Raw genomic sequence first — 12886 nt, 5'->3', positions numbered from 1 at the left:
AAGATTGGAGAAGGGCTAATTCTGCAGGTGTTTGGGCCACTGGTGGCAAGAAATGAAACATTAACGGGGGAGGGAGCTCCCATCGCAGATCAAATAGGTAATACCTTATATGAAATTTAAAGTGAAACTGTCAAACAGGGCATTTAATTTTATTGGCTGGGGTTTGGTGGGGTGGGGAACGGGTATCGGAAACAACACTCGTGGCTCTTAAATTTTTTTTTTCGACTTGGGAAAAGCCAGGCAGGGAAAGCAAAGGTCATCGTCTGTTACTTACACACATACACACACACACACACACACACACACACACACACACACACCAACCAGCCCAGGACTTGCAGCATTAGCTCGCCGGGCCTCAGCTGTGGTACACACACCGCCGAGGGGGGGGGGGGGGGAAGGGGAGGGCGGAGGCGCGGAGGAGGGGCCGACAGGGAGGAATCTGGGCATCCTGCCGCGCATGCGCCTTTCGCGAGCAACAAGTGGGCTCCACAGACAGAGGAAGTGTAAAGGGGGGGGGGTTGGGGGACTGGTGCAGAGCATGGCGGTGACGTCAGCGCTCCGCCCGGGCGGCATCCCGCGCGGCCAAGCCGGGGACAGCGCGAGCCGCAGCCCGAGCTGGAGCGCTGAGACGCGCCTCCGGAACGTAGAGTAACAATCACAACCCCACATTCCAGGCGAGCACGAGCGGGAAGGGATGCGACCCGGGTGGAGGCGCCGAGCGAGCGCCCTGCAGCCAACGTGAGCGCCGCCAGCCTCTGTGACCGGAGAGCTGGCCAGGCCAGGGGGCGGTGGGAGCCTGCGTGCGTGCGTGCGCTCCTCTCCTCTGCTCTCGTGGGTCTTGGAAACGGGGGCCGCGGCTGCTCCCTCCGGCGTGCAAACCCAGGCGCCGCCAGCGCGCCACGGCTGACGCTGCGGCGGGGGAAACTCTCCTCTTGGCGGCCACCTCCTCCCCACGGCCCTCCCGGGGAATCGGCGGCTTCAGCAAGGATTGGACCTGGGCACCGGGTGGCACAACCCTCTCCCCGGGGCGCCTGGCGTAGAGAGGACTCAGAGCGTAGGGGGACCCCCCTTCCACGCTTCAATCACTCCGGGGAGGGGGCCGAGAGGCCACTGGCGGCCGGCCCCGGACACCCTAGCCCCCTCCCCCCCCAGGCCCGGAGCTTCCAGCCCTGATCCGCCGCACCAGGAAGAAGGCTCCTAGTGCTCTTCTCCGGACCAGACAGCCGCAGTAGGAGGTGGGGGCGAGGAGCGTGCAGAACCCGTCGGCCGCCCGGGCGGTGGAGCCCCCACGGAGAGGCGCTGCGCCCGCAGTGGAGACTCGCTCTCCCTCCAGCCCCCGGGGCAGAACTTTCTCGACCCCCCGCCCCCCTCCTCCGCAGCCGGACTCCTTCCTCAGCCAGCCAGTCTTCCCGGTGGAGAAGGCGCCACAGAGGCAGCCCGGGCGGGGGCCTACCTTCCCCGAGGCTGGCATCATGTCGGCGGCGCAGGTGTCCTCGTCCCGAAGACAGTCTTGCTACCTGTGTGACCTGCCTCGCATGCCCTGGGCCATGATCTGGGACTTCTCCGAACCCGTGTGCCGCGGTTGCGTCAATTACGAAGGCGCCGACCGCATAGAATTCGTGATCGAGACCGCACGCCAGCTGAAGCGGGCGCACGGCTGCTTCCAAGACGGCCGCTCCCCCGGGCCGCCGCCGCCCGTCGGGGTCAAGACAGTGGCCTTGTCCGCCAAGGAAGCGGCGGCGGCAGCTGCCGCGGCGCAGCAGCAGCAGCAGCAACAGCAGCAGCAGCAGCAGCAGCAGCAGCAGCAGCAGCAGCAGCAGCTCAACCACGTCGATGGTTCCACCAAGCCCGCAGTGTTGGCCGCCCCGTCCGCCCTGGAACGCTACGGCCTGAACGCAGCCGCCGCCGCCGCCGCCGCCGCCGCCGCTGCGGTGGAGCAACGCAGCCGTTTCGAGTATCCGCCGCCCCCGGTGAGTCTGGGGAGCGGCAGCCACGCTGCTCGGCTGCCCAACGGCCTGGGAGGTCCTAACGGCTTCCCTAAGCCCGCCACCGAGGAGGGTCCCCCGGAGCTGAACCGCCAGAGCCCCAACTCGTCCTCAGCGGCAACATCGGTGGCTTCTCGGCGTGGGACCCATAGTGGGTTGGTGACCGGGCTACCCAACCCGGGGGGTGGCGGCGGACCCCAGCTCACGGTGCCCCCAAACCTATTGCCGCAGACGCTGCTTAACGGCCCGGCCAGCGCGGCGGTGTTGCCTCCGCCCCACGGCTTGGGGGGCAGCCGAGGACCCCCAACGCCAGCGCCGCCCGGTGCGCCCGGGGGGCCCGCCTGTCTCGGGGCTGCCCCGGGTGTGTCGGCCAGCGTGTCCTCCGCGCCGTCTTCCACCTCGTCCACGGTGGCAGAGGTGGGCGTGGGTGCCGGCGGCAAGAGGCCTGGTTCGGTGTCCAGTACGGACCAGGAGCGTGAGCTGAAGGAGAAGCAGCGCAACGCCGAGGCCTTGGCCGAGCTGAGCGAGAGCCTGCGCAACCGTGCGGAGGAGTGGGCCAACAAGCCCAAGATGGTCCGCGACACGCTGCTCACGCTGGCTGGCTGCACGCCCTACGAGGTGCGCTTCAAGAAGGACCACTCGCTGCTGGGTCGCGTCTTCGCCTTCGACGCCGTCTCCAAGCCCGGCATGGACTATGAGCTGAAGCTGTTCATTGAGTATCCCACGGGCTCGGGCAACGTGTACTCCAGCGCGTCCGGGGTGGCCAAACAGATGTACCAGGATTGCATGAAAGACTTTGGCAGGGGTCTGTCCTCCGGCTTTAAGTACCTGGAGTACGAGAAGAAGCATGGCTCGGGCGACTGGCGCCTCCTTGGGGACCTGCTGCCCGAGGCTGTGCGCTTCTTCAAGGAGGGCGTGCCCGGCGCCGACATGCTGCCCCAGCCCTACATAGATGCCAGCTGTCCCATGCTACCCACGGCACTGGTGAGCCTCAGCCGCGCCCCCAGTGCACCTCCAGGAACTGGAGCCTTGCCGCCAGCGGCGCCCACGGGCCGGGGTGCAACCTCCAACCTGCGCAAAAGGAAGGCATCCCCGGAGCCTCCGGATTCAGCTGAAAGCGCACTGAAGATCGGCGAGGAGCAGCAGAGGCAGCAGTGGATGGCAAACCAGAGCGAGGCGTTGAAGCTCACTATGTCCGCCGGAGGCTTTGCGGCGCCCGGGCATGCAGCAGGGGGACCGCCCCCGCCCCCTCCACCTCTGGGACCTCATTCCAATCGGACCACCCCGCCGGAGTCAGCCCCCCAGAACGGTCCGTCCCCCATGGCCGCGCTCATGTCAGTGGCAGACACTCTGGGCACAGCGCATTCGCCCAAGGACGGCAGTTCAGTGCACTCTACCACTGCATCTGCTAGGCGAAACAGCAGCAGCCCGGTGTCGCCCGCCTCCGTGCCGGGGCAACGTCGCCTGGCATCACGCAATGGGGACCTGAATTTACAGGTGGCGCCCCCGCCGCCTAGCGCCCACCCGGGCATGGACCAAGTGCACCCCCAAAACATTCCGGATTCCCCTATGGCCAACAGCGGACCCCTGTGCTGTACCATTTGCCACGAACGTTTGGAGGACACTCATTTCGTTCAGTGCCCGTCCGTCCCTAGCCACAAATTTTGTTTCCCTTGTTCTAGAGAGAGTATCAAAGCCCAGGGGGCGACAGGTGAGGTGTATTGCCCCAGCGGAGAGAAATGCCCCCTAGTCGGGTCTAATGTACCTTGGGCCTTCATGCAGGGCGAAATCGCAACTATCTTAGCTGGGGATGTTAAAGTGAAAAAAGAGAGAGACCCTTGAACCGCCGGGGCGGGCAGCGACCTCTTTTGCCCTAGACCACCCCCCTCTTCAATCTAGAGGGCCCTTCCCCCCACCTGCCTCCATTTCCCTTCCCACCAAGATGTAGAATTGTGAATATAACTGCAAAAAGTTAGTCTTATGTATAGACATTATTTTCGTCGTATGTTTCTATATTTTGAAACAGGTATGTAACTTCTTCATTTGAAGGATGAGCTGGTTGTGTTAAGCAGTATAATATTGATTGGGTCATTTGCATCATATTCGTTAGCATTTATTGGGTGGCAGAGTGTTTGCCTAGGTACAGCATTAATAGCCCTTAGCAACGACTGCTGCTGGTTTGTATTTTTGTAAATGTTCTGCACTCTGAAAGGAAAAACACACAAAAGAAAAAGATTTTGTTTTTGTTTTTTACCAAGGCCAGTGTTGCTGCCTAAAAAAAAAAAAAGAAAAAAAAAGAAAAAAGAAAAAAAGAAAAAAAATTGATGCTATACAATGGTGAAAGCTTCTCTAAACAGCCCCAAGTGTTGAAGTCTTCACTTAATTTTGTTCTGTTCTGTTTTCCTGTTTTGTTTGCAAAATGGTAAGAGGGGGGGTGTTGGGAGGGGATGGGTGTTTTTTGTTGCAAGTTTGTGAGGGGGGAAAATGTTTTGGTTTGTTTCCTACTGACCTGAATGTGTTGGATCTTCACGTGTCGTTTTGTTTCAGCTTTATTATTGATGCACGGATGCTTTTGAACAGTAGAGCGAAAAGCTAGACATGGAGAACTTGCTCTGTTTGTCCTTTATACATTTCTGTAGTTAACAGAACACTGTAATGTGCCTTGGAGCTTAGTAACTTGTAATAAATTCAATTGATATTAATTCTGCCCTGAGTCAGCAAGTGTGTCTTTCTAGGCCGCGGCCACACTACTGGCACTAAGGAGACAACTGTTAACTCCTACCTGGAACCAGGATTCCTGGTTCCTGTGAAGGCTCTCAGAGCTGGCTGCCCTGCCCCCCTGGGTACCAGACTGTTTACATTTTACCTCCCCTGTAATCTACAGTTGCTGACTAAGCAATTTCTGTTACTCTCCAGCATCTTGACCCACCCCACCCCTCCATATGGGACCCAGCTGCAAAAGGCATTGTCAGGAAAGCTTTTTGGTGTCTTTCCCTGGGGCGATGAGTATATACTGATACCCAGTGCATCTGTGACCTTACAAGTGGGAACAGAGGGAAATGTAAGATGGAAAAATGTTGGTGTTTTGCCTCTACACACAGGGTAAAATTTACTGCCATTGTACACTTAAAACAAAGGGTACACTCTAGCTGGGCTTCGCTTCCTGTGTGTAGATGAAAATGTGATCAGCCGGCTTCCTGCTCCTGGTGTGTGCGTGTGCGTGTGTGTATGTGTGTGTGTGTGTGTGTGTGTGTGTGTGTGTGTGTGTGTGTGTGTGTGTTCCTTCCTTGACTGTGACCATTTCTAATCTGCCATGATGGACTCTAGCCCTCCAGAACTATCAGCTAAAATAAACCCTTTATATCTTTTAAAATTAAAAAGTGTCTAGCTGGGAGTGGGGGCAGGGAAGGGTGTGAGCCTCTGGGAGGCAAATGCATGTGGATTGCAAAGCAGTTTCCACCTCATTCATTATATCCCACCCTTTAATGAGTGTTTCTGAAGTCAGGACACAGCTGATCAGAGCAGACTTGGGGGATTGGGGATGGAAGGGGAAGAAAAGGAGAAAGGTTACTTAGGCACCAAATGGAATCCATTTTACTGATACTCAACTATTAATCAGCTTTGTTGTGGGCATTTGTGAAGTTCTGGTGGGTGGAAAAGTAGAGGATTGCACCCTCCGGGGCTCAGAACCCCCTAGCCTTTCATCTAGCTAGAACAAGACAAATAGTCCTGGTTTGAACCCTGTCCTTTCCTGGAGGCAACAGAGGCCTGGAAAACCGGAGGAAGGACAGTGGTGGTCTGAACTGAAATGAATTCCTAGCCAATCCCCTTTCCTGGGCCGCACGAACTGACCAGATCTGACTGCCTGCCCCTGCTAGAGGAAATGATCAACCCTACCTGATGGGCATCTACAAAGGAGCAGGAGGGTGGGGAGGTGGGAGTAGGTGCAGGCACGTGTGAAGAAAACAGATCGTGGGATGGTCCTGAACACCCGTGTGGAGGTTTGGTTGGCGTCGGGACTTGCTATTAATTAATACCCTTTGGGTTTCTGTTCCAGCTCTGCCACCATATTGAAGTGGAAACTAGAACCCAGTGTGCCTGTGTGGGTGTGTATGTTTGGGAATGGGGATCCATGGTGCTATTGATGGTTCTGCAGCATGATGGATGGGAGGTGCCTGGCTCACCTCTAAGAATCTCCCTACATATAAATAGATGTTCATTCCTGTCAGCTTCCTGAGAATGTGTCCTTGCGTTTTCATCTGTTGCCAAGTGTTGTATTGGTGCTTATGAGTCATGAAACCTATTTTCATCCTCAGGGGTAATTAACTTGGGGATGATAATGCATAGTAGACTGTAGCAAGAGTTAATTCTAAAACCCATCCTGGCCCAGCGACCAATCACTTAAAGGTCCGGGCTGCTTTTCTTAAAGACTCATTAATAAAACCTGAGCAGGTTTTGCCTGGAAGATTTCTCCATAGTGCTCCCAACCCCCACATCAAATGCATACGCTCTTGAAACGGGTGAGCCTAAGGGGAAAAGGCCCACTCGAGGATGTAGATGTGAGGATTGCCCGGCCGGGTGCGGACATTGTGAATCGGCTTTGTCCTGTTATCTACCTGTGCACACACGGGCTCCTGCCTGCCTGCCTGCCTGCCACTGTCTCTTCGTCGCTTCGGTATTAGGTTCAGGAACTTTTAGGATTACACAGCCCTTGATTACTACTAGTACATAGGGGCAAGAGGGCCTGTCATTAAGAGCTGAGAACAGTGCCGTTTTCCCCCCCTCTTGCTGCTGGGTGCTATTATTAGGAGAAGCCGCAGCTGTAGTAATGAGGCATCCAGCAAAGGAGGCCGCTTTGGTTTCACCGAAGGAAGCCTGACTTGACAAGACTCGGTGGAGAGAAGGGGGCTAGAGGAACCACCCCGAGGTTAGGGCGGGACTCGGGCTGGACGTGAATCATGAACTAACTGCTGCAGTGAGTGTGAGTTTACCATTGCCAAGGGCCCCTTGGTAAGTGGTGGCTCTGTCTATCTGGGGGAAGGAGGGATGACCAGACCTCCCTTTTCCTGGATTTGTTTAGCCGCTGCTGGGGTTGCCTCAGTCAGTCTTGATTTGGTTCTCAGGGAGATCCTCCTTCCCAGAAGTGGTCCACACTAGACACGTAGGAAGGTTTTCCTTCAGAGACTCACAGCCAAGTGTTTAGCTGACTGACTCTAAGCTCCTTGGATTCCCATGTTACTTGGGAGTATACGTATTCCAGTTGCCCATCCTACTCACTTTGCTCCTAAAACCATAGGTAGTGGCCAACGTTTTACAGTCTATATTGTACTGTTTATATGCCTTTACCTGCGCATCTAATACAATCCTAATGTTTCTTTAAGTGACAAGTGGGGGGGTAGACAGAATTTAACAGCTTTGGAAGAATAGGCTGATGGGTGACATCTTGGTCACTGGAGGCAATAGCATAGGTGATCTGTCTGCAGGAGAGCTCACAACTTCAAATCCTTGATATTAAGATCCCAGAGGTCCCGGGTACACTCTCCCAAGTATCCAGGGACTGATGGTCCAAAGAGTACTGAGCTTCATTATTTGAATATTTGAGAGCATCGCAGGTAGCCTAGGCTAACCTGCCATTCACTATGTAGCCAAGGTGGGCTTTGAAATTTTGATATTGACCCTCCTCTTCCTCCAGACACGGCCTCTGGGTACCAGGGTGATAGGACTGTGCCTCCAGGCCCAGCTCTCTGAAATTCACTTTTGTTTCCTCCTGAATTCCATCAAGTACAGGAAGCTGGACATGGGAATGACCCTTAAGGCCTAGGGAAACAGTTTGTTTATTTGGCAGCTCTGGACATTGAATCCTAGGGCTTCCTCCATGCTGGGCCTGTGCTCTACCCAGAGCCACATCCTTATCCTCCTTTTTACTTTTCATCTTGAGACAGGGTCTCACTAAGTTGTCTAGGATGACCTGAACTTTTTTTCAGACAGGGTCTCACTATGTAGCCCCAGCTGGCTTGGAATTTGCTATGTATACTAGGCTGGCCTTGAACTCACCAGAGCTCAGCCTGTCTCTGCCCCCTGAGTGCTGGGATTAAAGAAGTGCATCATCGTGCCCAGGATGACTGCATTTATAAAGGGGTTTAGGACCATCAATAGCATCTATGACACTTGAGTTTAGAACTCAAGCCAGTGTGTTATCCAGCTTATTAATGCGAGGACCTCAATATGCAGAGAAGTGATCAAACTTGCCTGTGATCACACAGTGACAGAATCTGGACTAGAACCCTATTTGGAAACAGTGTTAGTAGACCCTGAAAACAACAACAACAACAACAACAACAACAACAACAAAACTCTTAGGATACTCAGTTTAGCTAGAGCTGTCTACCAAATGGAATGATGATGAACAGACAAAGGGAGAGGAAGTCCCCAGGGAGTGGGGTTCATCATCTTCGTTAATTCTTGGAAGACAGCAACAACAAGTATTTGTCCCGTAGTTCTCAGTCACACCTTAGCAACGTTTCTAGGTTTCTGACTGTAAATATCAGGTAGGCTTGAACTGTGAAGTCTTGTCTTAACCTTTCTCCTCCGGACCACCACCACACCTCCTCCCCATTTGCTAATTGGAAACTTCCAGAGGATTGGAGACAGCAGAGAACGGACCACACAACCAACGGGGAGCATCCATCTGGATGGGTAAGGAAGAAAGAGACCGAAGGAGAAACTCAGGGGACTCTTCCTTGTTCTCTCGAGCTTGGGGCATTCTCTGCTCGCTCCTAATCATGCTCTTTGCCCGACTGATTCTCCCACTTCAAAGAGGGAACCGAAAAAGACAGTGAAAGCCAGGTGTCAAGTACAGAGAGGCACACTGAGTGAGTGGCCAACCTCAGGCCAGCCTAAGAGGAAGACGTGTCCTTCCATTTTATACTAAGGTCAGCTGAACCCAGAAAGTCTGAAGATTCGAGCTCAGGTTAGCCTAGATCCTGCCAAACCCAAGACGGCTCTGCCCAGATCACCTCTTACTTCTGACCTCCTGGCCCCAGGAAAACAAGGCTCACAGCATGAGCCCCACCCATTCCCACTGTCTTCTTCCAGGATTTCAGTGAGAACTTCACAGTGATCAGTGATCAAGAGCCAGCTTCAGGGAAGGCTGGAGGGGACGGATGTTCTGTCCCTGCAAGGTTGGACAGGTTTCCTGAAACAATGTTGTTTTTCTGGAGTTGACTCCCGTTCCCAGCTTAATTAGTGAATGAGCCCACTTCCGTGTCGCTTTGAAGAAACAGAGAGGTGGGCAGGGAACCGATGGTACGTCTCCATTCTAATGTCTCTTCTCCTGTGAGGAGCATCAGCTCCACTGACCATGGCGTTCTCTGGCATTCTCACTTGTTTTAGGACTGGTTGGGTCATCCTGCCCCTGTAGTGGGCCCAAGCAATGCATCTACCAGCAGGACAGTCTATATTCTGATCACAGGGCTAAGCTTACCTTTCTACACGAGCTGTTCATTCTGGGTCTTTGTTGAGGCACTACTAGAAAGACATGTCCCAACTTCCCAGCTGATCTCCTTATGGCTGTAGCTGATCTTTACCCACTTCAGGCCTTGGTTTTGTGGCAATGAATCCTTTTTTCCCCCCATCTTTTTGTTGTTGTTATTGTTTTTTGTTTGTTTTTGAGATAGGGTTTCTCTGTGTAACAGCCCCAGCTGTCTTGTAACTCTGTAGATGAGGCTAGCCTTGAACTCACAGAGATCTGCTGGCCTCTGCCTCTTAAATGCTGGAATTACAGGTATGGGCCACCACTGCCCAGCTCCTTTTTTTCCATTTTAGGATATCATACCCTTGGAAAAGCCATTTGAGACTAGACATGGGGCCACCTACCTGTAATCCCAGAATTTGGGAAGTAGAGGCAGGAAGATCAGGAGTTCAAGGTTCCCTTTGCTATATAGCACTTTAGTGGCCAACTTGAGCTCTAAGAGACACTGGAGAGAAGGTGGCTGAGAAATAGATCAGTTAGGAAAACTCTTACCCAGCATAGAGGAGACCCTGGGTTCCTCAGTTCCTGAAGCCAGATGTGGTGGTGAGTGCCTGTAACCTAACCAGAGCCAAGTGGATCTCTGTGAGCTGGAGGCCAGCCTGGTCTACAAAGCAAGTTCCAGGACAGCCAGGGCTGCACAGAGAAGCTCTGTCTCGAAACCAACAACAACAAAAATATATTATTCCCAGCACTCAGGAGGCAGAAGCAGGCAGACTCTGGGAGTTTGAAGTCTGCCTGCTCTACATAGTGAGTTCCAAGTCAGCCAGGACTATATAGAGAGACCCTGTCTCAAAAAAACAGAGAGAAGCCAGGTGGTGGTTGTATACGCTTTTTAATTCCAGCACTTGAGAGGCAGAGACAGGTGGATCTCAGTGAGTACCGGGCCAGCCTAGTCTACAAAGTGAGATCCAGGATAGCCAGGACACAGAGAAACCCTGCCTTGAAGAAGCAAAACAAACAAACAAACAAACAAACAAACAACAAACACCAGCAGAGAGAGAAAGAGAGAGAGAATATACAGAGCACGAAAAGCTACTCTGTGTAAAGCAGGCCATTCTTTTATTCTACATCTTCAGTTCTCCGATGTCCTGTGTGCCTGTTTTCATGAGTACTGGGTGCTTGAAGGAGCTGGGCTCTATACCATAGCGCCCCACCCCCACCCCCGCCCCAAGCCTCACAGCACCACGGAGACAAGGAGAATGGTACAGGATAAAGACATGGACTTGGGTCACAGAGACTCTCTGTCTGAATCTGGGTTGCTAAATTGAAGGTCCCCAGCCCCACATCAAGGGTTAGCTTTTATTCCTTCTCAGGTCCTAGATAAGATGTGTGCACATGTGTGTATATGTACATATGTATGTACTTATATGTACCTATGTCTATACCTGTCTTTGGCTCACACCCAGTGTCCTGACATGTTACCTGCATGTTGTATGGGTTCAACTCCTTAAGCTAGCCTCTATGTGGCAGTTTGAGTGTTCTTTAGAAGGAATGGCCAGGGACAGGGCATGGAACAGGTCAGGTATCTCCTTCAGTGTTCCATAGCCTCCCTCACCCACAACTACATCCCATCGTCCCGTTTCCAGCCACACACACACTACACTGCAGCTGGAAGAATTGTACTTTAGGGACAGCCTGAGGAGCCAGGCTGAAAGAAAAGAGAGGAGAGGGTGGATGGGTAGGTTAGTGGTAGAGTGCTTGCCTAGCAAACATGAGGCCTTGAATTCTACCCCCAGCAATGCAATAAATAAGTGTGTAGATAAATAAACACGTGAATGAATGATAAATAACAGCAGACTACAGGGCAAGGCCGGAGTGGTGGCATATGCTTGAATTCTAAGCACTTGGGAAGCAGGCAAGAGGATTAGGAATTCAGGGTCAGCCTCACCTCGGCTCCATAGAAAGTTGAAAGCCAGGCTGGGTTATGTCTCAAAACAATACCAACAAAATGAAAACTGGGTAAGAAATAATCTAATGTCACCTTCAGACCCAAGGGTGGACTAAGATTGTCATATGTGATTTCTCTGTTACCACTGAAACATCCCCTGGCAGGTCCGGTCTTACCTCCACTTCCCAGAGCCTACCCTCCCTAGATCTGCTCCCTAGCCTGTGATGGCCTGCACCCACTCTTTCAGGGAGACAGGCAGTTTTGGTTGTGAGGAGAAGCAAGCACTTGAGTCCCAGGCCCTGGGTCCAAGCTCTGGAACACCTGTAGCTTTTGCAGCCCCCGGAGGCTTGGCTACAGCTCAGAACCGGTTTGAGTAGAGGAGCTGGTGGTGCCTCAAGTGCTGATAACCAGCGCCCTGGGAGAGGCGGCTCTGGAATGCTGGCCATGTGGACCTGAAGGAATTAATTCAATGCCCCTGGGTCTCAGCCCAGACTGTCATGTGACCACCTCCCACAAGCTCCCCTACCTCTAACCTCTAGGCCTGGGACACTATTGGTCTTGGATCTGGGCTAATGGCAGCTGATCCCTCCATCAGGAGTTGGCAACACGAAGCTTGCTCCTGGGTGGCTTGGGGTGGGGTCTTGGAGGAGGAGAGTTGCAGGGTGAGGTGACCGAGGGCATCACCAAAGTATAAGAAGAAGGGAATTGATAGGTAGGGAGTTTTAGGAGAAGCAGCAGTAGGGTAGCAGGGTCCTCCTCTTCAACTGGGGTTGACCCCTGCCAGGGAGCAGACTCTTCGGCTCCAGGCCAGTCCTGCTCAGCTGGGCCTCCAGGCCATCTCTTTAATCTGACTGTGTCCAGGAATGAGGCAAAGCCAACCCTAGGGCAGGTAGCTAGCCTCAGGGACCAGCCCCCAGTCTTGTGATTCCCACCTGTCCTCAGTCTCTACCGACCCTGTGGAGCCAGAAGTGAGCGTGTTTCTGCCCGACTCCGGCTTCTGCCTCTGGCAATCTCCTGCAAGAGGGCTGTGCGGGCAGTCTCCATCTTTTCCTTCTTTGCTCTGTGTGGTGCAGGACAAGCCCTTGGAACTGGAAACCAGCTGAGTCTGCTGCTGAGGACTTTCCCCAGGCTCTCTCCTTCCACACTGTGGTTAATGGACTGGAACAGGGCTGGGGTCCCTGAAGATGGCAGAGGCCACCCTCTGAGCAAACAGTGAGAGAGTGCACAGCCCAGGCAGTTGCTTCTGCATCAGAGATGTTGCTCTAGTCCCCTCCCCTTGCTTCCCTCCAACACTCATCAAAGGGCCATCTTGCATCCAACAAAATACCTGTTGATTGGTGTCTGAGTTCAAATCCCGGCTCTGCTATCAGCTCTGGGCAAGCTACAGATCTCTTTGGGCCCTTAGTGTCTTCCCTTGCCAGTGAGATTGCCCCCTTACAGCAATGTGGGAGGACAGAGTTAAACTCATACTCACTGCTA

At 53.6% G+C, this 12886-nt stretch overlaps 1 protein-coding gene across 1 annotated transcript; it reads left to right on the top strand.

The window, feature by feature from the left end:
- The first annotated feature begins 536 nt into the window (after window positions 1–536).
- Window positions 537–4246, top strand: Irf2bpl (interferon regulatory factor 2 binding protein like). The gene has a single exon (XM_036206213.1). The coding sequence runs from the start codon at window positions 1476–1478 to the stop codon at window positions 3828–3830; it is 2355 nt and encodes a 784-aa protein (XP_036062106.1). The 5' UTR covers window positions 537–1475; the 3' UTR covers window positions 3831–4246.
- The last annotated feature ends 8640 nt before the right edge of the window (window positions 4247–12886 follow it).

This window comes from Onychomys torridus, chromosome 14, assembly GCF_903995425.1.
Source record: "Onychomys torridus chromosome 14, mOncTor1.1, whole genome shotgun sequence".
NCBI lineage: Eukaryota > Metazoa > Chordata > Mammalia > Rodentia > Cricetidae > Onychomys > Onychomys torridus.
This window is presented reverse-complemented; position numbering and strand designations above follow the sequence as displayed.